At 42.2% G+C, this 24,416-nt stretch overlaps 1 protein-coding gene across 1 annotated transcript; it reads left to right on the top strand.

Moving 5' to 3' along the window:
• Positions 1 to 361: 361 nt before the first annotated feature.
• On the top strand, positions 362 to 24,175 carry gas2l3 (growth arrest-specific 2 like 3). The gene is made up of 9 exons (XM_014976415.2): positions 362 to 525; positions 12,720 to 12,775; positions 16,851 to 17,037; positions 17,792 to 17,910; positions 17,990 to 18,131; positions 19,858 to 19,921; positions 20,003 to 20,144; positions 21,264 to 21,368; positions 21,705 to 24,175. The coding sequence occupies exons 2-9, from the start codon at positions 12,752 to 12,754 to the stop codon at positions 23,040 to 23,042; spliced, it is 2,121 nt and encodes a 706-aa protein (XP_014831901.2). The 5' UTR covers positions 362 to 525; positions 12,720 to 12,751; the 3' UTR covers positions 23,043 to 24,175.
• The last annotated feature ends 241 nt before the right edge of the window (positions 24,176 to 24,416 follow it).

Raw genomic sequence — 24,416 nt, 5'->3', positions numbered from 1 at the left:
AATTGATTGATTGATTGATTGATTGATTGATTGATTGATTGATTGATTGATTGATTGATTGATTGATTGATTGATTGATTGATTTTTTACTAACCTCGTAGTAGCTGTCCAGATAAAATTAGTGTCACGTATAAAAGAAACGTGGGTCGAGCACATAAACTGGCTTGTTTTGTATATTTTTACTTGCATAATTATCTATATTATTTATTTAATTGTCTCACGTTGATCTTGCGGCATAGCACAAGAGCTGAATGGATTTCATTGATGCGAATGGGTTTCTATCATCCAATTAAAACGACGCTCAGGTAGGCCAGAGGTCCCGCCCACAGTCAGTCTCTGCGCTCTGATTGGCTGTTTCGAACAGCGCTCTCCAAGAAATACACAGCTGGAGCAAGAGGGGAGAATGTGAGTAACTCTCTATAATTGAAGCTCCAACCGAAAACTTACAGTGAGGCAAACGAGCATCCACTACCAACTGTGACACGGAGGTTCTAAGCGACACACTGCTAATTCACGGTTCTGCTGGTGAGTTTATTTTACTCTTTTCGATTGAAAAGGATACGGTTGGGAAGATGATGGAATTTTCGCCTGTGTGAAAGTTTCCTCGCGAGGAAACCTCGTGGAGACTTGTAGCATCTGGAATACTGAGGAAGAGTCGAAAGCTAAGCTAAAGTTTGCGTTGGGTTTACCATGATATTGAGACGCGTTTGTCTCAACGTGTTACTTTGTGTCCATACAAAATGGAACATTCGATGAGTTTGGAACAGTTCTGGAAATTTTGAAGGGGTTTATCTGGTTTTATTCCAAAAAATCTGCGACTTGACTTCCTAACTAACTGACTAAACACTGAAAATGACTGACGTTTAAAGAAAGAATGCTCTGTTTAAACCCAATTTCCATCCATATTTCCCTGCCGTCTCCGTTATCCAACGGCTTCCTCGCTGTTTGGTTCTGACACGTCTTTACTTGCTTCTGTTGAGTCTGAGCCGCTGTCTGAAGCGTGTACATATTTATCCCTGGCAAAAAATAAATGGGTAAGAGGATCAGTAGTTTACTAGTGCATGTTTAATCTGTTGCCAGTCTCTGCTGAGCTGTTCTATGATGATGTGCAGTCTGGAATTGTAATCATGGAAGATGTTTTTTTTTTTTTTTTTGGATCAAACCCACAGTGGCTGGTATGTTTCTTCCTGCGGCTGCACTTATGGCTCCAGAACAATGAAGTTGGGCTGTTTTAAATGGATGAAGTACTGTTGTGTGACAATCCTCGTTTCCTGTTGGAGGAAAGAGGATGAAGTATCGACAGGTGCTTCCTTCAAAGAGATTGTCTTCAGGGAAATACTAGACATGCATTATAAGCTAGAGTCTCAGCCTTCCTGGTTAGTGTCACATTGAATGTGAATTTGGTCATTATATTCTGCTGGGACACATCTAGAAGTTGCAGGACACTAAGCCTACGAGACTCGTCTGAAAGTTTGTTCTGATGTTCACTTACTAATCTGTCTGTCATTGAACCACCCAGACGTCTGTCCCTCATTCGTCCATCCAAACAGATTATTATTCCTTCTCCTGTCTGTCCATCATCCCACCTTTCATTTATGCTTCGTCTCAGTCCATCCATCAACCTTCCTCCTTTCAGTTTTTATTTTTTGCAGACTGCATATTTAAAGTCTGACCACTGGGAAACGATCTGCCACAAATCAAAAGCTGATTTCTGTATTTCTTTGATTCATTGAATTCTATGGAAGTTTGAGACTGGAAATGTACAGAAATCCTGTTTTTGGTGGCCTGTTTGTGTCTACATGGAACAGGTTTGTTCATTCTACTGAACTTGTCAAAAGGCCTGCAACTAATGATAAAGTATTCTATAGATTATTTCTGACGGTCAATGGGAGAAAAAAAGGCACATTCTGTATATTTTTCATTTAAACTTATCCAGAATAACAATTGTATTAAAACATCAAAAATAAAGAAATCTGTTCCATCTTTTCAAATGGTGATAGGGAAGGTCATTTTGTTTTTAAATTGCATCAACACAGCATTCCTTCAGTGAACTCGTCACCATTTTGTAGCAAATGATGCATCTGTAGCTAAAGAAATGCCTCTGGCATCAACATGTGAAAAGCTCAGCCCTTTCTGCTTGACTTAACATCAGTGCAGATGCTTTTTATCTTTAGTGCAAAATGTGTATTTTGGTGGGTTTTTCTTATTTATTACTGTTGAGTAATAATAATAATAAATTTAATTTATAACGCACTTTTCATTAACAAATCTCAAAGTGCTACACAGAGTGTTACACTTTCACAAAATTGCCTTTTTTGAGTCTGTACTCAAAAAAGGTAATTTTTTTGAGTACAGACTCAAATTTCTTTTAACTGTTATTCAGTTACTAATAAAGTTGATGGTTATTTCAATAAAAGAATGCTATGTCATAGCATTTTGGGCAAAAAAAATTATTTAAGAATGAAATCAAACATTTGCGCATTTCTGATTAAAAAAAAATATTTTAGTGGTTAAATGACTGTTGTGGAAAACAGTGGATCCTGCTTTCTTTTATAGGTTCTGGTCAGAGAAGAGAGACTTGATTGGACAATAGGTGTGAATCCCTGATTGTTGTTGATGTACAAACAATTCTGTGGGGCCCAACCCTGATGGCCTGGCCATTTGTCTATTGTTAAGGAACGGAGGTTGTTACTTAATGTATGAAATGCAGTCTCAGTTCTGGGTTGATGAAGTATCACGCCGATTGTCTCCTGGATCACAGACATTCTCTACTATTGCGTCACACTGTGGAAGTCTATAGGAGCAGCTTGACCAATCATGATAAAATCATGCAGACACAATGATCTCATCAGACAATCTAAAGCACAAGAGGGGTGAGGAGTACATTATCAAATTTTCCATTACAATGACAAAATCAGCACAATGTACATTTTTATTTATCTGATTAATGTTCAGAATATTGCATTTATTAAAATGATTAATTGCCACCCAATTTCAAATGGGTCAGTTCTAAAGTTACACCTTTAACATCAAAATGTGTTGCACAATTTGTACTTTTAAATGTAATAAACATTTCATTAGAGTAATGCAGCGCTGCCCTGTACCCACCTGTTTCTGCACACTGTTGGTCAGCTGGTTGAAAAGAGGCCACCACGATGTTTAAATGATCACAAAAAGCACAGAGTTTTTGGCATTTGGATGCTTTTCTGTTCACAAATAACATGGTCATACTAGCTTTATCAGACTGATGGATGCACAGCGCTGGCTGCTGACTTTACCTGCATAACTACAGACGTCTCATCTTCTCTTTAACGCACTGCTTTGACAGAACATGGACAGAAACCTGTTGGTTGGAGATCAAAACTGAAATGATGGGTTTCAAAGAAAACCAAGCCTTGAGAGGATCTTGGTACCTCTGCACATTATTCCTGGGTTTTCACTGTAGTAGCAGTGTGGAAACTGATGAGTTTGTCAGAACAACACATTCTTAGTTGGTTAAAGAACTTGGAGTTTTCTTGCCTTTTTATGTTTGTATCAGAAATTACTCCATGTTTCCAAGCGAGGTCCTCCTCCAGATCAGATTCTGTACAGTAAGTCACTGTTTGAGACAAAGCTGCTTCTGGTCGCCTCGTCATAATAAATGAGTAGCAACCTCATTTCCATCAATCTTCATAATCGCCATCTGCTTGATCTTTGGCATCGGGCTTCACATGTAGGACCTCCTAAAGCTCTGCAAAGCTACAACACACATTTACACACACTAACCCTTAATGCATCCCCACCACCATTCTCCTCCTGTGGGCTGAAATCCCAAATAAATGAGGGGTAATCCCAGATTTCATTATCATCCCATTGTGTTGGCTGACTGTTGCAGCCCATATGTCCCTGTGTTCATGTTTAACTCATTAAGTCGTCTTTGTCTCATCTGGTGCTGCTTCTTAAGGGTTTGATAGATGTGTGTAGCTTCTGTGAACAGTTTCAGCTTCGAGTACAAATCATATCATCTAAAGACTCGCAGATTCTTAAGACAGGAAATCCATAACCATTTGTTCACTGGCGCTTCCAATATTCATCTATGGCTTTTTCTTTAATCTGATTTGATTTAGCAAAATTGGGTTTATATTCCAGTCTTGTTAAACTGGAATTATACTACTGAACAATATTTATATTTGTCAAAGCCTGTTAAGTTAAACTTATCTCACCAGCCATGTTTTCATTGGCCATTAAATTGTACAATTCGATATTTCGAAAATAAATTGGCTTAATCGCACCAAATCAGAAAACTTGCTTTTCAATTAAAAAGTTTTGCGGCTAGGGTGAGATGAGGGTTTTTTTGTTTTGTTTTGTTTTGCTGTATCAAAATTGGTTTGTTTTGCAAAACTGCATCACACAATCAACAACTGGAAACCGGATTTTGCTGATGGCGCAAACCACAAAGAAGAAAACGACATGAGGTAGAGGATCATGGAGCAGCATGTTGTCTCGAGTGGACAAGCTTATTCACATGATTTTAGTTGTTTAATATTTAACAGAAAAAGTGAAATTGTGTTTTTTTTTCCTTCTGACATTAGCAGAATATTAACAAAAATTAAAGCACATTTGTCATGGAAACGCAGCTACTGTCGCATATTGTCGGTTTCCGTTGGCGATAGTTGGCAGGCCTGCCATGGTAACAAATTGTCCCAGAAATGGTTGCGATAAACAATATTGTTTTGAAACCATTTTATAGTAATATATTTATGAGAGCATATATTACAAGATGCAAGTTGTCCATCTCAAAGACCTAAAAAACTTTTAATTTTGTACAGATCACTGCAATTGGAAGACATTTTAAATATCCAAAATAAAACAGAAACTGTACATGGGAAATAAAAACCACATACCACCAAAAGGGTGATTTCCCTCTGGGTTTGATAAAGCATTGTTGAATTTTTGAAGTCTCCAAACAATTGCCAATTAAAAATATAATCAGCTGCAACTTTTTATAAATTGATATTTTTCTCTCCTATTTTATTTTTTGCAGGCAGTGTGCAGGTTGGCTAAATGTGCCGTTTCTCCAGTGAATGAGTCATTTGAATGCTTGACTCTGGAGCTTTGAGCCAATTCCTGATAGCTGTATGCAAACATTTAATTCAAATATTTCTGCCATTTTCAGGAGCTCCTCTGTTGCCCAGAACCAGGATTAACCACCAGTCTATTCTGTGACGGTGCTTTTTTTTATATTCTCCAGTTTCTGCTCACTGACCTACAGTTGTCCATTTTCCAAAACAAATTACAGTAAAGGTTAAATCCTCCCTACAAAAGAAGCGCCTACGACTCCTTTGAGGATTTGATTAGATGCAGTTTGAGTTCACCTTAATAAAGCTGGTAACTTGGCAACACCGGAACTATTTGTTTGAACATTTGATTACTAGCAGAGCTCAGGCCCAGTTGAACAGCATTTACATTGTCTCTCTTCACCTGAAGCTGCCATGAAGGGATAAAATAGCTTCTTTTTTTTTTCTTTTTTAATTAACTGAAGGCAAATGTTGTGTTGATTTGCAAACTTTCTGCTTCCTTCCAGGATATGTTTGAGTTCCCAGTTTTGTGTTCGTGTTTATCTTTAAACACACAAGGTGATGCACTTTGCTCTCTATAGATGGACAAACAGAACCAACCAGCTGAAGTAATACCAGTGGAAAGATAAACGGTAGTGGTTGTCAAGGCATTTGTTCCAGTGTTGCAAATGGCCGACCTGCTGTTTCTGTGGCATTTCAGAGCAGAAACGGTTCATGGCAGACATCTTCCCAGGCCTGTCGCACTCTGAAACATCCCATAACTTTGTGGTAGATGAAAAATGACTTCAGAATTGGAAAATGTTTGGTGTAAAAGTCAGGTTTTGCTATCTGGTGTCCATGACAACCCAATGTTGAAAGTCAGGTTCTGTTGAGAGCTCACCATTTTACAGGCCTCAAAGTGAAGATTTGAACAGCTCGTCAGGGCAAACAGAACTTCTGCTCTTCATTATTATAAAATGTGGATTTGAGACCATTTTGTCTAAGCAGAACTTGAATTCTATGAACATTCTCTAGCTAGCTGTAATCTGGAAAGTGTTTCAAAGGGAAGATGTTCACTGTTCATAATCTCAACAGACTGTCACGTGAAACAAAGATAACTGTTCTCCTGGGGGAACTAGATGTGTTTGGTATTTTACTAAAAAAAAAAGTGACTTTTTTTTTTTTTCGTTGTCTGAATCCCAGCAGCTTTTATGTCTGACGCTTTCACCGATTCCATCATCTGTACGCTGACTCATTCTCAAACTTGTTTGTGCAGGATGCTGTTTACAAGGCCGTCTCTGGTGGGTTTACTCCACACCACCATGTCTGGAGTCGGCCTCGTTGTTCCTGAGTTGGCACTGAGAGATTTTAATATCCAGGAGCTGACTGATGTAAAGCAAGCTGTGGATTAGTGTCATCAAATCAAAATTTCATTGGCAGGTGGGGTCCACTCATTCAAGCCCTTAAGATGGGCTTTACTCATAACGTCCCACCTCTAAGGAGAGGCCGCTCCAATAAGGACGGGAAGGTTGAGTCCAGTAGATTTAATCCTCTAACATTTCTATTAAAAACTTCAAGCAGATATATAAACACCTGGGGGCTAAATAACTTTGCGGTGTAATTGAAGCTGAGCCGTTCAGTTCAGGGACATTATTTCCTTCCTGAATGAATGAATGAGTTTCCTCATGGACACAGTGCAGCCAGGCCCCATCTGCAGTGAAAAGGAGCAGGCCTGGCTCTAAACGAACTGCTGCTCTGATCGAGTAATTAAGTCCAGACACAAAGGGCTCAGCAGGAAGGAGTCTAATAGAGGAGGAGCTGCTATTCTCTAGGGACCAGTTTGGTCCAGCAGGACCCCTCTGGACTCCAACAAAGGGGGTTTACTGGCCCACTGCCACTTAACAGGGATGTCGCTCAGCTTTTGTGTTGCCTCAAGTTATTAATCAAGAAGAAAATCGTTGCATTTGCAATGAACTGATTAAATCCAACGTTGGAAGTATGGCTGAAAAGTTGGAGAGACTACGACGGAGTATGAGGGCCACGCTAAAGAGTTTTAAAAAAATGAATACAACAAAATCGAAATAATACGAGAATAAAGTCGTATTACAAGACATATTGTGACTGTATTACTTCTCAAAATATGATTTCACGAAATATTGACTTCATTGTATTACGACTTCTCGTATTCTTTCGACTTACGTTCTCATAATATTATGAATTTATTCTTGTAGTGCTATGATTTTACACTTGTATTCTATTTTATTCATGATTTCTCATAGTGACCATATTACGGCTTTATTCTCGAAATATTGACTTCATTCTTATATTATTACGACTGTTTTCATATGCCTTTGACTTCTTGAAATGTTCTCTATTCTCAGATTATTGCGATTTATTCTTTCGACTTTATTCTCGTGATATCAGACATAAATCGGGATACAACTTCACACATATCGACTTTATTCTCATAAAAGCAGGACTTTATTATTGTAATTTATATTTTTCCTTAGCATGACCCTAATCATTAACAAAACGGTAAGTGATTTAAGGAAATTTGCTCTAATTTTTGCTTCCTACTTTACGTTCACACTTGCACAATAACATAGTACACTGACAATTCAAGTGTTTTAGGATGAAATAATAAATAAAAAAAATCCCTGGAGGGATGAAGAGCCTCAGGTGCAGGCTTGCGTTTTATTTGTATTCATTTTTCTATCTTTAACTCACTCAGCGGCAAATCAAAAGTCCGTCACCGCCTGAACCTTCACTTATTACGTAATGCCCCTCTTCTCCTGAGTTTCTGCACGAGCGCCTGCATGCTTCAGCGAAGCGCCGCGGGCTCCCTGAGCGTGCCACGTGCAGCGTGTTTTGATGACGTAGCGTCGTGGATGTGCTTTGCTGTCTGGAATAGCCCCAATCCTCTTAAATGATTATTGGCTACAACTAGAGAGCAGTGCGACGTATGCGTGTGTGAAGTGGGAACACACATGTCTTCACCCCTACTGAACGCTAAAAAGCACAGACGGGATCTAAGTTTACTTCAGGCTGCAGGGCAAACCGGGGCTCGTGCCGCTTACTCTACCGTAAACTTAGAACGGTTCAGTCTGAAAATGTCTGTAATTTCACTCCCAGAGTGAACTACAGCTTCCTCCCACTAAACCTGACTCTGGTTGTTCTCTGGCAGGTTTGTCTGCACAGTCCACTCTGCAAACCCTTCATCTTTAGGAATGTGGTGTGATCTGGTTTGTGAATGTTCCAGCCTGCCCTTCATCACGTTCCTTCTTTAACGTTTGTCTCTTTTTTACCCAAGCATTGCTGTTTCATTCCTTCCTAATTTATTCTCTGGACAAAGCAACTTTAGCCTTAAGGTATATAATGATATTCGAGTATGTATGAAGTATTTTCTGTGAACTATGGAGATCAGTTGTAAGATCTCATGTTTTGTATTAAATGTTCTAAGCACTGATTGTAGCTCAGAAACCCAGTCATTTGATTCTGATCAAATATGCTAAAATTAAAATAACTGTTTCTGCTTGCAAATTATTTAGCCATATGACAAGACAGACTTGAGGAGGAGTGGCAAAAGCAAATGAGGTGGATTAGCACCGCTTGCCAACAACTGATGCCATCTAGGGCATATTACTGTGGAGTGTCTGCTCCCTGGATATTGAGCTGTTGAGATTGACGTACAGTATTCAGTCAGAGGCTTCTTCAGATTCGCTGGAAGACTGCTAGAGATCTGCTTTGCCAGCAGCAGCACCATCCATGATAACTCTTTTTAAAGATACTTGAATATATATATATATATAGTATTTTTGTATTGAATTTATTTTTTCTTCAGTATCCTTGCAGTAGAGTAGACGTATGAGGTATGCCACGATTTCAAATGATTATGGTTGATGGCTGAAGTCAGATTGCCAGGGAGTGGCATTCCAGCCACATTATGAAACATTGTTGCCAGCATGGGGGAAATGAAGCAGGATGAGCTGTCTTCTGATAACTGGATAAATTGTTACAAACTCAATTTGTAACAATTTTGTGTTACAAATTGAGTTGTATAGAACTTAAAGAGAACTTTATCTTTAACCCCTATTGGTAATTGAGCGTTTATCTGAGTCCAACCTTAGTCTAACCCCACTGGTTATCTCTTGTGCTCGACTTAAGCCGTAACTGCTGAATGGAAAGGGTGGGGTGTCATGGGAAATCACTTTGGAGTGTCAAAAGGGAAATGAATTTTAGAATAAAGCTATCACTGTGTGGACATGTTTGTCAAATGACCGTTGAAGAATGTGCGTGGTAGATCTCCAGGTCAATCAATGCCCTTTCTAGGGTACCATTCTCGGCTTCTGCAGCATAATAAAACCATTTTTTGTTTTTGTCTTCTCTCTTGGCTTCAGTTCTCCAACCCTCCTCTGCTCTTGACATTTGACCGCATGTGTGGGCCCCTTTCATGCTCCAGATGCACACAACTGGAGATCTTGCCAAACATTCGTCCTCTTTTCCGTTGTTGAGCGGTCACCCCTCATGAAAGCCTGCAGAGCTTTCTGGATGCTTCGCTGTTGCAACTCTAAAGGTCTTTCTACCACTGCAAGCCCTGAGGAGGTTTCCAGAGACTTATCTGGCGTTATCATCAGTAGCTGTTTCCATTACAAATGTGTGCAAGTCTTTGTCTATTTTCTGCAAATGTCGCGAAAACAGAATTGTGCAATTGCTGTGTTTCCGGTTAATAAGGATGTAAACGAAAATCAAACTTGAATGAGCGTGTTCACGCGATAAGTGATTAAAAATCATGGCAGGGACAGATGCAAACATTTACATGAGATTTTAATCATCCAGCCATGGTGCAAACGCCTTCAGCTGTTATTCAAACATTGGAGTGACAAACCCCTTGTACTTGAGAGCTTACAGCATTTTAGGAAACTGGTTTTCTGCAGTTTTACAGAAGACTCAGAATTTTTTATGAACTGAGATTTCTGGTGGAACTAGATGAATAGCCCAGGAAAAAAAAAAAAACATAATCCTCCTCCTACTTCCTGTTGTCTTTTTCGCCAGTGGTAACATCTGGCTATTGGTCACGTGACTCATGTGGAAAAAAGTCTTTCCATTGCAGTTTTGCAAAATGCATATTTTTCAATGTGGCTGAAAATCCACCTCATCCTACTGCAAAAAAATGTCTTATCGAAAACAAAATTAAGCAAATTTATTTTAGTTATTTCAATTGGCGCAATTCTACGTTTAATGGAAACACAACTAATGTGGCTGAAAAAGGAAGGCTGCTGGAAGTCAGCTTGGCTTATTTGAGCGGTGAATCTCAAACAAGCCCGCGGTCATTGAAACAGCTGTGGCAAAGCAAACACCTGACTCACTCGTAAGACGTCACGTGCGCTTGCCCTTTGCGCCTCAAGTTTGCTCGTTCCGCAGCAGCTTTGTTTGACTCCTCGGTCCAGACCGAGTTCAAACCGGGAGGTGTGTTGTTGGTGGTGGGGGGGGGGGGGGTCTAAGAGGAAGCGGCAGTAAATCACCTCCTCTACCCCGTCTCTTTCCGTTTCATTGCATCCCGATCGGGGAGTTCCTGGGTCGTAGATGAGACTGGTTAAGAAAACAATGGCTGCTTTGTGTTGGGGTCCCGCTGTGATAGGATTGGTGGGGGGCACATAGATGGTCAGGGCTTAGTGAAGCGTAGCCACTTCATTAATCAGGGTTCTCCTCGTGCACCTCCTCCTCTCATCCCTTTCTCTCTCTCTCCCTCCCTCCCGTCATTCCTTCGCTGGCGTTCCCTCCACCCAGTCGTGGAAGCGGAGGCAGGAGCTGCTCTAGCTGAACACGGTGCAGGGACCTGATTCTGTTAGTCCACAATGTGTCCAGTAGGCTGACAGGAGTTGGACGCTGGACAGGTTTCTTCAGTAGTTTGAGTTGTTTCTGTTCTGCGGTAAGTGAGATGATGTCAGACTCTCCCGTCTACTTGCATCTCCTCTTTTCTGGATGTAGCACTCTGTTTAGGTTAGTTTTTACTTTATTAGTCCTGTCACTCTGTGCTTCAGTAGAAAACATGTTATCTGAATGCAGCACAAGAGTTTTTGCTGCTGATATTCATAAATCTGGGGTGAAAGCGGATCGTGGAGAGGGGGTTGGTATTCCAGGACTATTGTCTCAGCTGTGTTGACCAAATCAGCTCTGTTATTAGGATCTGTGTGCTTGTGATTGCTTCCCCACACCCACTCCCTCTGTGTCAAACACACTCCCCACTGGGACCGCTGAGTGTCGGGGTAAGACTTGTGTGGGAAAACTGGAGAAACCAGCTGTGTCACTTCCTTTGAGAAAAGTTTGAAGGTTCGGTAAAAACAGATGCTCCTTGCACCATTTGATGTGAGTTTTAAACTAATTTATTCCATTTTTAATCATTGTAGTTACTAATTATTCAGAGTTGATGACATGATTCTGAACACTTTAAGCACATCTGCGATTCTAGAAGAAGGTAACTGAGTTTTTCACTCTGCAACAGCATCTACCCTGAAGTGTCACAGCAAACCGGTTGTCCTGATCGGTACATTTACGAATAATAAGGCTGTAAAATTGAAATGATTTTTCTGCTGTTATAACCTTTTGAATGATTAATGTGGCAGATTCCAAGTTTGGGATGGGCTTCTACTGAATGCTTACTGCTCAAATAGTCAAATTATTTTTTTTATCTGTCTTTGAGATCTGATGCATCCGGCTATGTGTTGAAACATTTTAATAAATAACTTCCTTCCTGGTCATTAATTGATTTAAACAAAGTGTGCTCATTTATATCCTTTGACCTCATTAAAAAAACAAATTGATACATGGACAAACTCGGTTTTCCAAGTCGAGCTTATTTTTGTACAAAAAAAATAATCTTACTGAGGAATTTTCACTGCCTTTCAAAACAAAAAAGTTACAATTGAAAGTCTTTTGAAAGTGGAAGGTACAAAACAAAGTTATATATATACACACACACAGTTTTATTTATTTTTTCATTAATTGTCTTAGTTAACAGGACTGCAAACACCCTGTGACTTTCATTCAGTCACATTTTGCCACACCCATTACGGAAAACTGAACTAAATAATAAAAGGTGTTTTTTGAACATTCGTCTTTGAGAATACACGCAAAAAATTCAGACGAGTATCTTAGAAAATGATCGGAAATTGGTGCGTATTGTTTGCAGATGTTGCGTTTCAGTTGTACGATGACTTATAGCTCCTTGTTCTATAGAAATCAGACTTCATTATTTCATTAAAGTATTGTTTTGTTTACAGGCAAGTGGGAAAACTTTTTTGCAAAAAGCCAGACATTATTTTATTTTTAAATATCTACATTTTGTGGACCTCAATAAATTTCAACGTGACTGTTTTAGCTGGAAAGTTTGGACGCAGTTGATCTAAATAAGTTTCTTCATGTTTTGTAGCTGCTGTATTATAAGCCTGGCGGGCCACCAGACTCTACTTGCGCCCACCAGGCTTAGAATTGTGTTATTTACATTTGCCTTTAAGACCTTTTAGTAGGTGTTGGGCATTGTTGACAATGTCTTCCAGTAATGCATAATTTCCCAGTGATATTTTCAGATTTGCTGTTGACTTCAGACTGCCCTGCTAACACCTCCAGGCTTAGCAGGTTCTCTGGGGGAAACTCTGCCCTAAAGATTTGTCTTTATCTCGACAGAATGAAGAAGTGAACTTCTGGTGAACACAATCATGGCTGTCCAGACTGGCATCCAGGTAAGAGCCTGCTTGCTTCACTCAAAAGTTCAGTTTGACGACCACAAACTGTTACATTAGTAAAGGGGAAAAAACAAATCTATTCATAAACCATCTGGGTTTTTCAGTTCCGATCATCGGAGTAGTAAAGACGAATTAAGCAGCTGCTTCAAAACCACCTGTGTCCCAGCATGCCATGCTGCTGTTGTTGTGCCTGTCTGGCGTTCCTAAGCTCCCAGCCTTTAGTTGTTTTCCCCCCTCCACATCTTGTAGGGAGTGGGCGGAATGCTCCTCACTTTTTCCCTTTCCCCTCCCAGCGATGAATCGCAAGTCGTTCCCAAACCCAGAACAACAAGCGGATCGAGTTACAGCCTTGTCCCCGTTCGACACCTCCTCGACCGGCGCGCTCCTCTCATCTGCTCTGGAAAAGCCAGGACTCTCACATTCCCACCACTGTTGGCTTGTGGGAATGTAAAATATGCTTCCCAAGTGCTGATGGCATAACGTGTGGCGGGAAGGGCCGCAGCACGGCGCGGATGTTCTGCAGTTTTAAACGCAGCAGATGGATCCTCAAGATCGTGTTACAAACAGTCTCTGTGGACGAAATGGAAGCTTTGATTTTACTAATCGATTTTTTTTTTTTTTTTTTTTTTTTTTTTTTTTTTTTGGGGGGGGGTGTTAAAGTGAAGTGAGCGTAGAAAGTGGCTGAATGTTTCGGTTATTCTGGGTCTGGAAGGTGAGCTGTGAGGATGCAGTGATGCTGCAGCCTCACTGCACATGTAGAGCACAGTCAGATCAGATATCTGCTCAGCCATGCTGAACGTGAAATGCATTCATGGAAGTATAAATACAATCTGTAAAGGGAAGAACTGCTGCAGAATCCACCGGAAGCTTTAGTTTGGGTTCCGTTCGGCATTTCCAGACATTAAAACCTTTATAATTATACATCTGTCCCGACGAAATCCAAAGCTTTACAATGAATGCCTTCGTCTGTAATGAGCATTTTAGGACTTGATGTGAAAAGGACTAAAGTAAACAGCTCAGGCTTAGTTTAAAGGTCAGTTAGCAGGTCGTGGGAGGAAACCAGCTTGAAAGTTGTGAATTTGCTACTTTGGAAGCAGATTGTTTGGAGGTGGAACATTTGTGTCACATTGAAAAATGTAACTGGTTGTTGTTGACGCTGCTGTTCAGATGATTCATAGACATGCAGCAGGGGGAGGAGCTTATGAGAATGTTTTTTTTTTTTTTGTCATGTTTTTCTTTTCCATCTGATGGCTTGGTTTCCCTTTAGAAAGTTTTGATGTGCTTAGCTTGAGCCACTTAAGATTAAACCACCTTTAATTAGTGATTAAAGGTCAGAATGTTTCAGGATCTGGGGTGTTTGTGGATTACGAGTCCACATTCCTGTACCCAGTGAGATTAACTCAGAACGGCTCTGTTCTATGGGCATTTAGATCCCAATGTTAAGCTGTTCTCACTTTCACTGAGGATATCTGCAGAGTTGTCACAGGTTGGATTTTCCATTTGCTTTTCTTCTTTGAAATGATGTGACACGCACTCAAACCATCCTCAACCCTGAATAACGAAATGCTAAAACCAAAACGTGCATCGTTTGCAAAAAAGCACTATGAATGAGATGACAGCCTCAAAAGTTAATTAACGCACCCATTCTGGATCTAGAACTAAACTAAAAAATATCTATTAAATCTTATCTCAAACAGATGGTTCAGTTTTAAAAGTGACTAAAAGATTTTTGCCATCTGTCCTGTCATTTTTACAGCAGGGAAAGTAGGAAGTTGCAGATTAGTGCAACTTCCTACTTTGCATCTCCTAAACATCTCCACAGTCTGGCCCATCTAATTATTAAAAAAATGGTTTTGACTTGAACTTTGAAAAAGTAGAAACAAAGGTTTACTTCCTAGGGTGAAAGCGTTGTCTGTAATCCTGAGTTGCAACAAGTTCTTTTTAGCGTCATCGTGGAGAACAAACTGAGGTTAAAGCCATCATCATATCGACCTCACGGCTCTGCTCCACTGAGGCCTGAGTCGCTCCCAGTCCATTAATCTGGAACAGAACAATCTGCAGCAGGGCTGCGTCGGTGTAGAACGGACCGTCTGTTCCTCTGCCCAGAAAGTTTCCGGTTTGTCGGCCGGGGCCACGCCATGAATTCGCCGCCTTGTTCCGCAGCACAACCATCCATTGAGCTGCGCGTCTCAGCAGCGCCTGATCACATGCAAACGACACCAAGATTAAAGGCCATATCTGCAGCAGATGTCAACAAGCTGCATGGCAGGAAGAGGGAGGGGTCCATCAGCAGCTGGTTACGTAACGTACGGAGATGTCAGAGTGGACATCTGCAGCTGATTCTCAGGTTTCCCCCTCGGACCGCCTGGAGACTGGAAAATCAGCCAGTGCTTGGGAATGTGGAGGTCCCCTGCTTCTCAGTCTGAGTTTTACAACTTTGTATTGGGGCCATTGTAGATGGAAGGAAGGGAAGAAAAGGAGTACATTTCCATGAAAAACTCCTATTCTAGAAAAAAAGCAAGGAAATTTGAGCTCCAAAGTCAGAAAGTAGTTGGAAAAAGACTCAAATTTTAAGATTCTGAATTTTTATTTTTTAACATTTGGAAATTTGAGTTACAAAAGTCAACTTTTTGAAATTCAGAATTTTTTTTCTTTCTCTAGAAAATTTTTGACTTTTTAAATTCAAATTTTAAGATGCATCTCAGACATTTTCTGGGGGGGGGGGGAAGTTTTAGGAGTTTTTTGGGGGGCAGAATGTACTTTTTTAATTTAATTTAATTTTTTATACATTTTGTTCAGAGCCATAAAACTGAGAACTCCACCCTGCCCCCCCCCCCCCCCGCACACACACTTGGTTACCCTGTGTGACAGACTTTGAGTGACCAGATGAGGATGCTGACTGGGTGAGGCAGTGTGTGACGGCAGGGATGGATATGATCAGACGTTGGCTTCAGGCACAAAGGAGCACATGTTAGGAAAGTACAGCAGCATTAGGTATGTTTTTTTTTTTACTTCCAGATTAGAAGCAAAAATAACACGAGGCTGTGCAGAAAACTTATGATACGGTTGATTATAAATGGATAAAGATGGATTTGTGGCTTTAAGACGGAGTAACCACGGTTACTAGGTCAGGTTGGTGCACTGATCTTCAGTAGAGCTTACATGCAGCACTGTGTGAAGGCTTCACTCTGCATGGATAGCTCACACTAATTATGATCCACTAGCGTTTCCTCACACAAGGAGGAGGAAACTGAACATCATTTGTGCTTTCGTCTTAAAGAAGTAACATTTTGTGGTTCTGTTCCAATAATAAAACTGACCATATAAACATTGTTTCATTTTTAGGTAACTGTATGGCTGTCATCGCCCCACAGATGATGGAATGTTTTTCAAGAGTCATAATGATGACTTGTATCACTGAACTGCACACAGTAACTGCTTTTAGTATCATGATGATCAATGCAAGAAATGCTTGCTTGTAATGCTGCATTAGGAAAATAAATGCTATAAACTAACTCTGTTTAAAATGATGCCTGTCTGAGAATGTTGGGTTAAAAATGGCTAATGGAAGAAAAGAAGCACTGAAGTAAAATTCAGCTGCCCTCATCTACAGTTTTTGTGACGTTTGTGTTCCCACAGACAAATTTGGATCACAAGAAAAGGTTGACTTTAACTTTATTATTCCTATTTGATACCAACTTTTTAAGTTCCTGTATTTGCTAGCTGTGCAACAAGGCTAACGACCACTAAAAGGAAATTATTGGCCAACCAAACCAGTTAGCCTTTGTTTATAAAATGACTAAAATTTAGAAAAATGGAATGGTTTCGGGTATGTTTTTTTTTTTTTCTCTTTTTGGTTGCTTTTCTTTTCAGATGCTAACTTTTCTAAGTTCCTGTATTTGCCAGCTTTGCTGTGAGGCTAACAGACGCAAACTTAATTTCCACCAAAACCTTCTGTCTGTAAAATGACCTCTTTAGATTTACGGTGTTTTTAGTTGCATGTTTTTCCTTTTTTTTTTTTTTTTTTTTTTTTTTTTTTCCCCAGCTCAGTTGATTTATTTTTGTTCTCCAGGTTTGGTTCAGCGAGAAGTTCAACGCCCCCCTGCTGAGTCCCAGGTGCCCCCGCAGCCCGTTGGCTCAGCGCCACGGCCCCGGCCTCTCAAACGTCTTCCAGTATGACCAGTGGCTGGCGGTCCGCCACGAGGCCACGCTGGTCCCCATGCAGGAGGACCTGGCCATCTGGCTCAGCGGCATGTTGGGTGGGTTTAACTTCCACACCAGCTCCTCCTCACACTCCTCAGCGGTTAATTTGTTTTTTTTAGTTATGACACAACAAGGTTTGATCCAGTCAGTTTTCCATCTGCCTTCAACAGTAGCTGTGTGTGTGTTGCATGCCAACAGTTCCCCCCCAGAGGCCAGGAACGTACCGATGAACTATCAATGCGGCTCTCGTGTGTAATCAGATTTCGACGCTTCAATTTCCAAGCGTCTCTTGGGGAAACCGCAGAGCAGAACAGAATCCCTCAGTTTCTCTGCTGCTGTCATTATACGGACACCCATTGTCCATGTGGCACAATGGAGCAGTGAGGAACCCGAAACTGACTCTATTGTTGCTGAATCAGGGTTTCACAGCCTAATGTTTGGCTGCCAGCACGAGGAATGTGGGCAGGTACTCGGCGCTCAACGTGAGTTGGTGCTCCCGTGGACAGGATGGCCTGCATTTCAGGTTTTTAGACGTTTTAAATGGCGAACCAACAGGTGGGATAAAGTTTCTAGCCCTGAGGCTGAGCCCTTTGTTGGGTGGAAGTCGACTTTTACAGAGCAATCTTTGTCACTTAGTGCGGCCGTATTGTTCCCTCCGGCTTTGATTTACAGCAGAGGCAGCGTGGGAGCGCTTGAGCCCCTTGGAGGAGGAAGCGGCGGTGTTTAATGTGGCCTCCTGTTCAGGAACATGCAGAGAAGGGAAGATGTTCCGCTGGTTTGTAGCTTTTAACCGCTCTGTGGTTTTTCCAGGAGAGGAGGTGAGAGCCGAGCTGTTCATGGAGGAGCTGGATAACGGCGTGAAGCTCTGCCAGCTGATCGGCGCCCTGCAGACCAAGGTCGCCCAGACCTGCCCCACAGCGCTACCTAAGGTAAGACGTGAAAACGCATCAAAATGTTTACTTTAGCATTCCGCTTCCACATAAGTTTGACGGTCCGGTTCCTGTCCAGCTCTTCCCTACCAGGAAGGTGGCCTGTAAGCGCGACGCCTCCCCAGGTTCCTTCTTTGCCCGGGACAACACAGCCAACTTCCTGGCCTGGTGCCGCCACGTCGGCGTGGACGACACCTACCTGTTTGAGTCGGAGGGCCTCGGTAAACACCAGAACACGTCCAACCAGACGACTAAACTCTCATTTCATTTGGGACCTTTAGACAAATGTTCAGGTTTAATGTCTAGTCGGGAGAGGAAAGAAGGCTTCAGCCTGGATTCCTGCAGACATGACCTCTGAGGTTGACGTTTGAAATGACCTGCCCACCAGATTTAGTGAACTATTAAAATTAGCTGTGGCTTTTACAAAGAAAGTTGAGTAACTTATTAAAATGCAGCTGTAAAGAAAAGATTCAAGTTTGAGGCCAATTGAAGGTATAATCTTTAACATTAGTCACAGATTAAAAATCTTTTTGTAGATTCATTAAAAGTAACAGAAGTTACAGTGAAAATCAAAAACTTTTTCTCGACGCTCCATGTATCAGTTTATTTAAACGTTACCTGCTTTGCAGAAATACTCATTTCCTTTGCACTTTTTCTCATTTTGCCGCAAAGTTTAAAGTAGGTTTCTATAAGCGAGACCAACAGCAAGTAATGCTTGATTGTCAAGTGAAAATGTTAGCCATCATACCACACTTCTGATTTTTATTTGAAAAGTATATCTGCACTCGGGTCAAAAGTTTTTTTTTTTTTAAAGAGAACACTGGTGAACAAAACGGCACCAAGGCGGTTTGCATCAGCTGATCAAACGGAGCAGATCTGAGCTTTAAGCTTTCAGCCCTACAGATCTGAGCAGCAGAGTCCGGTTAAGCTGGACCTCCTAGTGGCTAAATGGGATCTGATGGCGGGAGCAATCACTCCGAGTGGGATCACTTCATTTGAGTTGATCAAACTCCAAATCCCAGTTTGGAAGGAAACCCAAACATCTGCTGCTCAAATTATTTTTTCCTGATCAGAGTTTCCCACCAGAGAACCTGCTAGGCCTGTTGGTAGAGGCGTTAGGAAGGCCAGCCAGCGACCCGCCGTGTTTTTGAGTTAAATGTTTATCATTGGGCTTTAGGTACTGTTGTCTTCCAATAACGCTTAGATACCTAGTAATATTTTCAAATTTCCTGTCGGCTTTAAAGTCTTAAAGATGGCAAAAATAAAAGAAATTGAATTAAACTGTTTGCACTTCATTTGTTTCACCCCAGGTGTGTGTACAGCAGTTTCCATTACAAATGTGCACAAACGTTGCCAATACTCTGGTAATATTGAAAACCCTCCCACAATTTTGCAGTTTCTGTGTTTCCAGTAGTTAAGAAACGCAATTAAAATCACATGTGAATAAGTTGGTTCACACAATAAGTTAAACACGCTGCACAGTCATCCTGCAGCTACTTCCTGTCGTCTTCTTGTTTGTGGTTTGCGCCACTGGCAACATCTGGCTGCTGACCATGTGACTCGTATGATGGGTGGAAAAAAGTATTTCCATTGCAGCTTTGCAAAAGTAAATTTGATATGACCAAAAAAGTTTTATTGAAAAATGAGTTTTTCAAAATTGGTGCATTTCCATTAAGTGAATTTGACATAAATCAAATTACGTATTGATATTGTCAATGGAGATGCGGCTAATGTCACTGATGTATATTTAGAAAAGAAACAAAAAGACAAATGATGCAGGTGGGGGAGTAAAGCCTGATGGCCAGGCTTATAAAACACTGGAGAAAGCCCTGATCTGATTTTGAATTTTTAAAATAATTTTTATCATTTTTTTTTTTTTTTTTTTTTTTTTTTTATCCTGAATGTTTGTCTGCCGCCTCTTGCCAACGGGTGTTTTCTCTGCTCTAGTTCTGCACAAGGATCCTCGGCAGGTGTGTCTGTGTCTGCTGGAGGTCGGCCGGATCGTCTCCAGGTGAGTTGGCCCCTCTGAACGTAGACCCTTTGAGTCTCTCTTCGGCGCCACCTAGTCCTGACTCGTCTCCGCCTGTCCCAGATATGGGGTGGAGCCGCCCGTGTTGGTGAAGCTGGAGAAGGAGATCGAGCTGGAGGAGACGCTGCTGATGACGGAGGAACCTCCCGCCGCGGTGAAAACCTTCAGCGTGTGCTGCCAGCACGGGGCGCTCTACCAGCCAGAGGTGAGATCAGGCCCCGTTTCCCCCGACGACAGCGGCTGATCCACGTGACGCCCCGCCGGCGCTCTGACTCAGTCACATGTGCAGAGCCACGTCATCGCACACATGCGGGCGCAGACGTTGAAGCGCTCCTGAAGGGGGGGCTGTGGAACCGGTTGGATGAGTTTACGTATTTAGTCTGGTTGAGTGGATGAGAGCGCAGCAGCAACAGTCGGGTTGATTGTTTTCCTCCCAGAGGAGACGACCGCTCTAAAAATAACCAGAGTCAGTGAAGCGGGAAATGGCTTGGATTAAAAACGGACACAGTTGGATTAATCATATTCCCAAATGCATCTGGCTTTAAACTGAGCTGTTCATACTTTAAAAGGTTTTTTCTTTTTTCTCCCAAAGGTATTTATTTCCTATTAACTTTTGCACATTTTGTCAGGTTTCAATTTCAAACTGTAATGCATTTCCTGTACTAAAGTGATCAAGACCCAACAAATGGCCTAAACTGATTGGTCAATCAAGAGGAGGATTATTCATAGGAGCTGAAAGGCTTGATGGAACTGGAGGAGCTGCAGAGATCCACACTGTTATTTTTTAATGAATTTTTTAACAAACCGTGCTGACATTATGGGATACAATGAGGGGAATGCTGGACATTATTCGCATTAGCTGCGTTTTTATGTCAAATGTTCCGCTAATATTGGAATACCAACAACTTCACAATTGTGGTGTTTCCGGAAAATTAAAATCACAGATAAAAATCACACAACCAAGTTTGTTCACTTGAGTCAGTGAAAAGTGTGCTGCACCGTGATCCTCCAAATACTCCCTATCTTCGTGGTTTGCTCCAGGGGCATCATCCGGTTGTTGATCATGTGACTTGTGTGATGTGAAAAAGGTGTTTCCATGGCAGTTTTGTCAAATAAACCAATTTTGGTGCTCTTAAAAAAAAAACAAAAAAAAAAAAACAACAAACACCTCAAATGTCATATAGCACAGTCCTATGGTTGGTGGAAGCACAGCTATTGTCCTGAGATTCGTTCCGACACTTGAAGATCCATCTTCCTTATTGACTCTAAACCGTTTCTGTGTATATCAGAGATGATCAATGATTCTGCTGGTTTGCCCCTGCAGGAGCTCGGCATGGATGACCCACCCTGTAACTGCTCCAACAAGGTGTCCATAGAGTACCTGTCAGAGGGACGCTACAGACTGGGCGATAAGACCATCTTCATCAGAGTGAGTATCTCCGTCTGTCTGTCCCGGTCAGTTTGAACTCGGCTCTGAGTGTTTGTGTTGTTGTGTCAGAGATTAGCTGCTAGCTGTTGCGTTCTGGCAGCTGCAGCGGTGCCAAGTTCATCGCCGCAGGCCGTGGCTGGACACATGTAAGCTCATTAGCCAATAGCAGTGGAAGGTGATTACATCACATCTCCGCTGCTATTCAGGGCACAACGCCTCAGTGCAGACGGGTTAATCTGCATCTGCTATTTTGGGAGCTGAAGCAAAACGGTCACTGCTTGCCTGAAAGCTCATGGTGTGGACTTTGGGATGATGTGGGAATGTTTGTTCCCTCAGATGCTGCACGGCAAACACGTGATGGTGCGAGTCGGTGGGGGCTGGGACACCCTGAGGGGCTTCCTGACAAAGTATGACCCTCTGCGGGTGCTGCAGTTCACCACACTGGAGCAGAAGATCTTGGCCTTCCAGAAGGGCCCACCTGGTTTGGGGGGTCACCGTGCCAACAACGCTCCACCCAATCCCCCTCATATGGACCCTCTTGCTGCAGTTAATGGCCTCATCTCCTCCTCTGCCTCCTCCTCTTCGTCCTGCTCTTCATCGGCATCTGGACCCCCTGTAGGACAGAGCTGCCGGTCATACACTCCCTCCCCTGCCTGCACACCCATCCTGGCAAGGAAAGGTTCTGCTGTGGTACCGAAGAAGAACCTCCAGACAGTGCTGTCCTCTCCCAGGAAGCCCACCCAGCTCCCCCTGCCTGTCCCTACCAAAGGCTCCTCTTCTCTGCCCTCCTCACCTCTGAGCAGCTCCTACAGGCAGGCCCCCAGCCCGGGCAGTCACCGCAGAGCCCTGACTCCATCAGCTTCCCCTGTGGAACCAAGCTCTGCCTCTAAGCTAAAGCCCCGGCCACATGGTCCTACCGCCCACCCCAGGAGCCCGGTCTGCCCCGAGCCTTCCTCCAAATGCCCCAAACCTTCCAGCCCATGTACCTCCCCCACTGCTGTGCACATGTCCCGTCCCACCACCGTATCTGCCCCCAAAGACGTTAAGCCTTCCTCGAGCGCCAGCCAGCGCTCCCGCCTTGCACAGAGGCGCCCTGGCTCTCCAGCATCACGCCTCCGTCTGGAGACGATCAGGAAGGCAAGGGTGGCCACAAGGACTGTGCCGGTACGAAAAACGGTACCCCAGCAGTCCCCGACGCCCTGCTCCTCCCGTGCCCCGACCCCCTGCTCCCAGGCTGGCTCCTCCCGTGTCCCGACCCCTTGCTCCCAGGCTGGCTCCTCCCGTGTCCCGACCCCTTGCTCCCAGGCTGGCTCCTCCCGTGCCCCGACCCCTTGCTCCAAAGCTGTGCCCCCAGCAACAGTAACTTCTATCTGCTCCATATCAAAGGTTAAAATCAAGGTGGCCTCTGCCATCCCTGGGCCGGTCCCAGGTATTGCCTCCTCTTCCTCTAAAGGTAATCAGAAGGGCCCCCCCACAGCACAGAGGACTGTGAAAAAACCAGCAGCTCTGGGGAACCCCAGCACAAAGACGATGCTGAAACCTGAAGCAACGACGACTCAAACCACAACCTCTCAGAGAAACCCAGTGAAGGCTGCAGAGAAGGTCCCACAGAGCAAGGCCAGGAGTGACAAGCCGTACTTTGAATTGACCACTAGGAGGAAGCAGAGAGCCTGAAATGGCGCCATCTAAAGGCTTCATGAAACCAGCAGCACTTGTTGGAGCTCAGACTTTACATTGATATCTCTAATCTGATCATGTTTGTAATTTTGTTTTGATTATTCTTTTTAATGTTTATTTAATAGTCTTTAATTTTTTTTATCTAACTGTGGTCTCTTTAGAGATCAGATTTACATTAATAAACTCAAACTTGCACAATGTTTACATTTAATTCTGACAAGATTTAAATCATAAATGGGTTTTAGAGGGAAATTGTGTTCAACATACTACATGAAACTTTTTAGACCCAACTCATGAATATAGTTGGCTTAACACAAGTTGTACATAAACTTCTGTCTTTCCTTAGCAGGTTACCAAAGTTGGAAAAATGACTAGAAATTATGCTTGAATTTTATTTTATTTTTTTCTTGAGATTCCATTTTCAGCTTGTGAAAACGACTGGATGTCAGGCCACCTAAAAAGTAATCGATGCTTCAGTTTCTCCACATTCTGTCTCAACCTAATTGCAAAATTAACCATTATTCATATTTGGCTTCAACTCTAACTTGTCTGTTTGCCCAGTTGCTGTTACAGGAAAAACCTCCCCACAGCATGAACCTGCCACCACCGTGCTTCACAATATGGGGTAATATCAACCAGATGGTGCCTTTTTCTTTACTCTGGATCAAGGCTGCAACATAATGTGGAAAGTTGGCTGTGAATACTTTCTGGATGTTCTGAACACCAGATCCTCTTACTGGAGGTTGTTACTGCAGACCCCTTCTTGCCTTGTGCCTTTCAACAGAAATCCTCCATTCCTTCTCTCTTACCCACAATTGAGTGGCTGCAGAATGTATCAGAGGCCAGAAGGTGGCGCATCGAGCAGTTGACTCACTTTGGACGGTGTGTGACTTGCTTTTTGAAAAACTACTGATCAGATGCCTTTTTTTCTTTCTCCTGAATCAAAAACACTGAGCAAACATTGAGAGCAGAATCTACTTTGTAAAACGTTTTTTGTCATTTAATTTCTTTTTGTGGTCTAAAATTCTAGTTTTTTATGGTGTTTTATCAAAATTTATTTCTTGGCACTTTATATAAAACTTATGTTGAATGTCTGTTTTTGTCTGATTAATAAATGGATGTTGGTTTAAGATCATTGACTATTTTGTTCTCAAAATGAGAATTTTGACATGAGATTTAGAATAACGATAAACTCAGCTTTCTATAATGGGGTCATAGAAAGCTGAAGAGTTTGACCTTTACAGGTGATTTTTCAGCATTTTTCCTGACCTCTTGTGGTCATAACGTGAAACTGCAATAGTACAGAAAAAACGGTAATGAAAATGTATTTAGTTCAGTTTTTGGATTAGCCAATACTTTAGCATTTAAGAT

The sequence above is a fragment of the Poecilia mexicana genome, unplaced genomic scaffold, assembly GCF_051168715.1.
Source record: "Poecilia mexicana isolate PSO_F unplaced genomic scaffold, ASM5116871v1 scaffold_23, whole genome shotgun sequence".
Classification (NCBI taxonomy): domain Eukaryota; kingdom Metazoa; phylum Chordata; class Actinopteri; order Cyprinodontiformes; family Poeciliidae; genus Poecilia; species Poecilia mexicana.
This window is presented reverse-complemented; position numbering and strand designations above follow the sequence as displayed.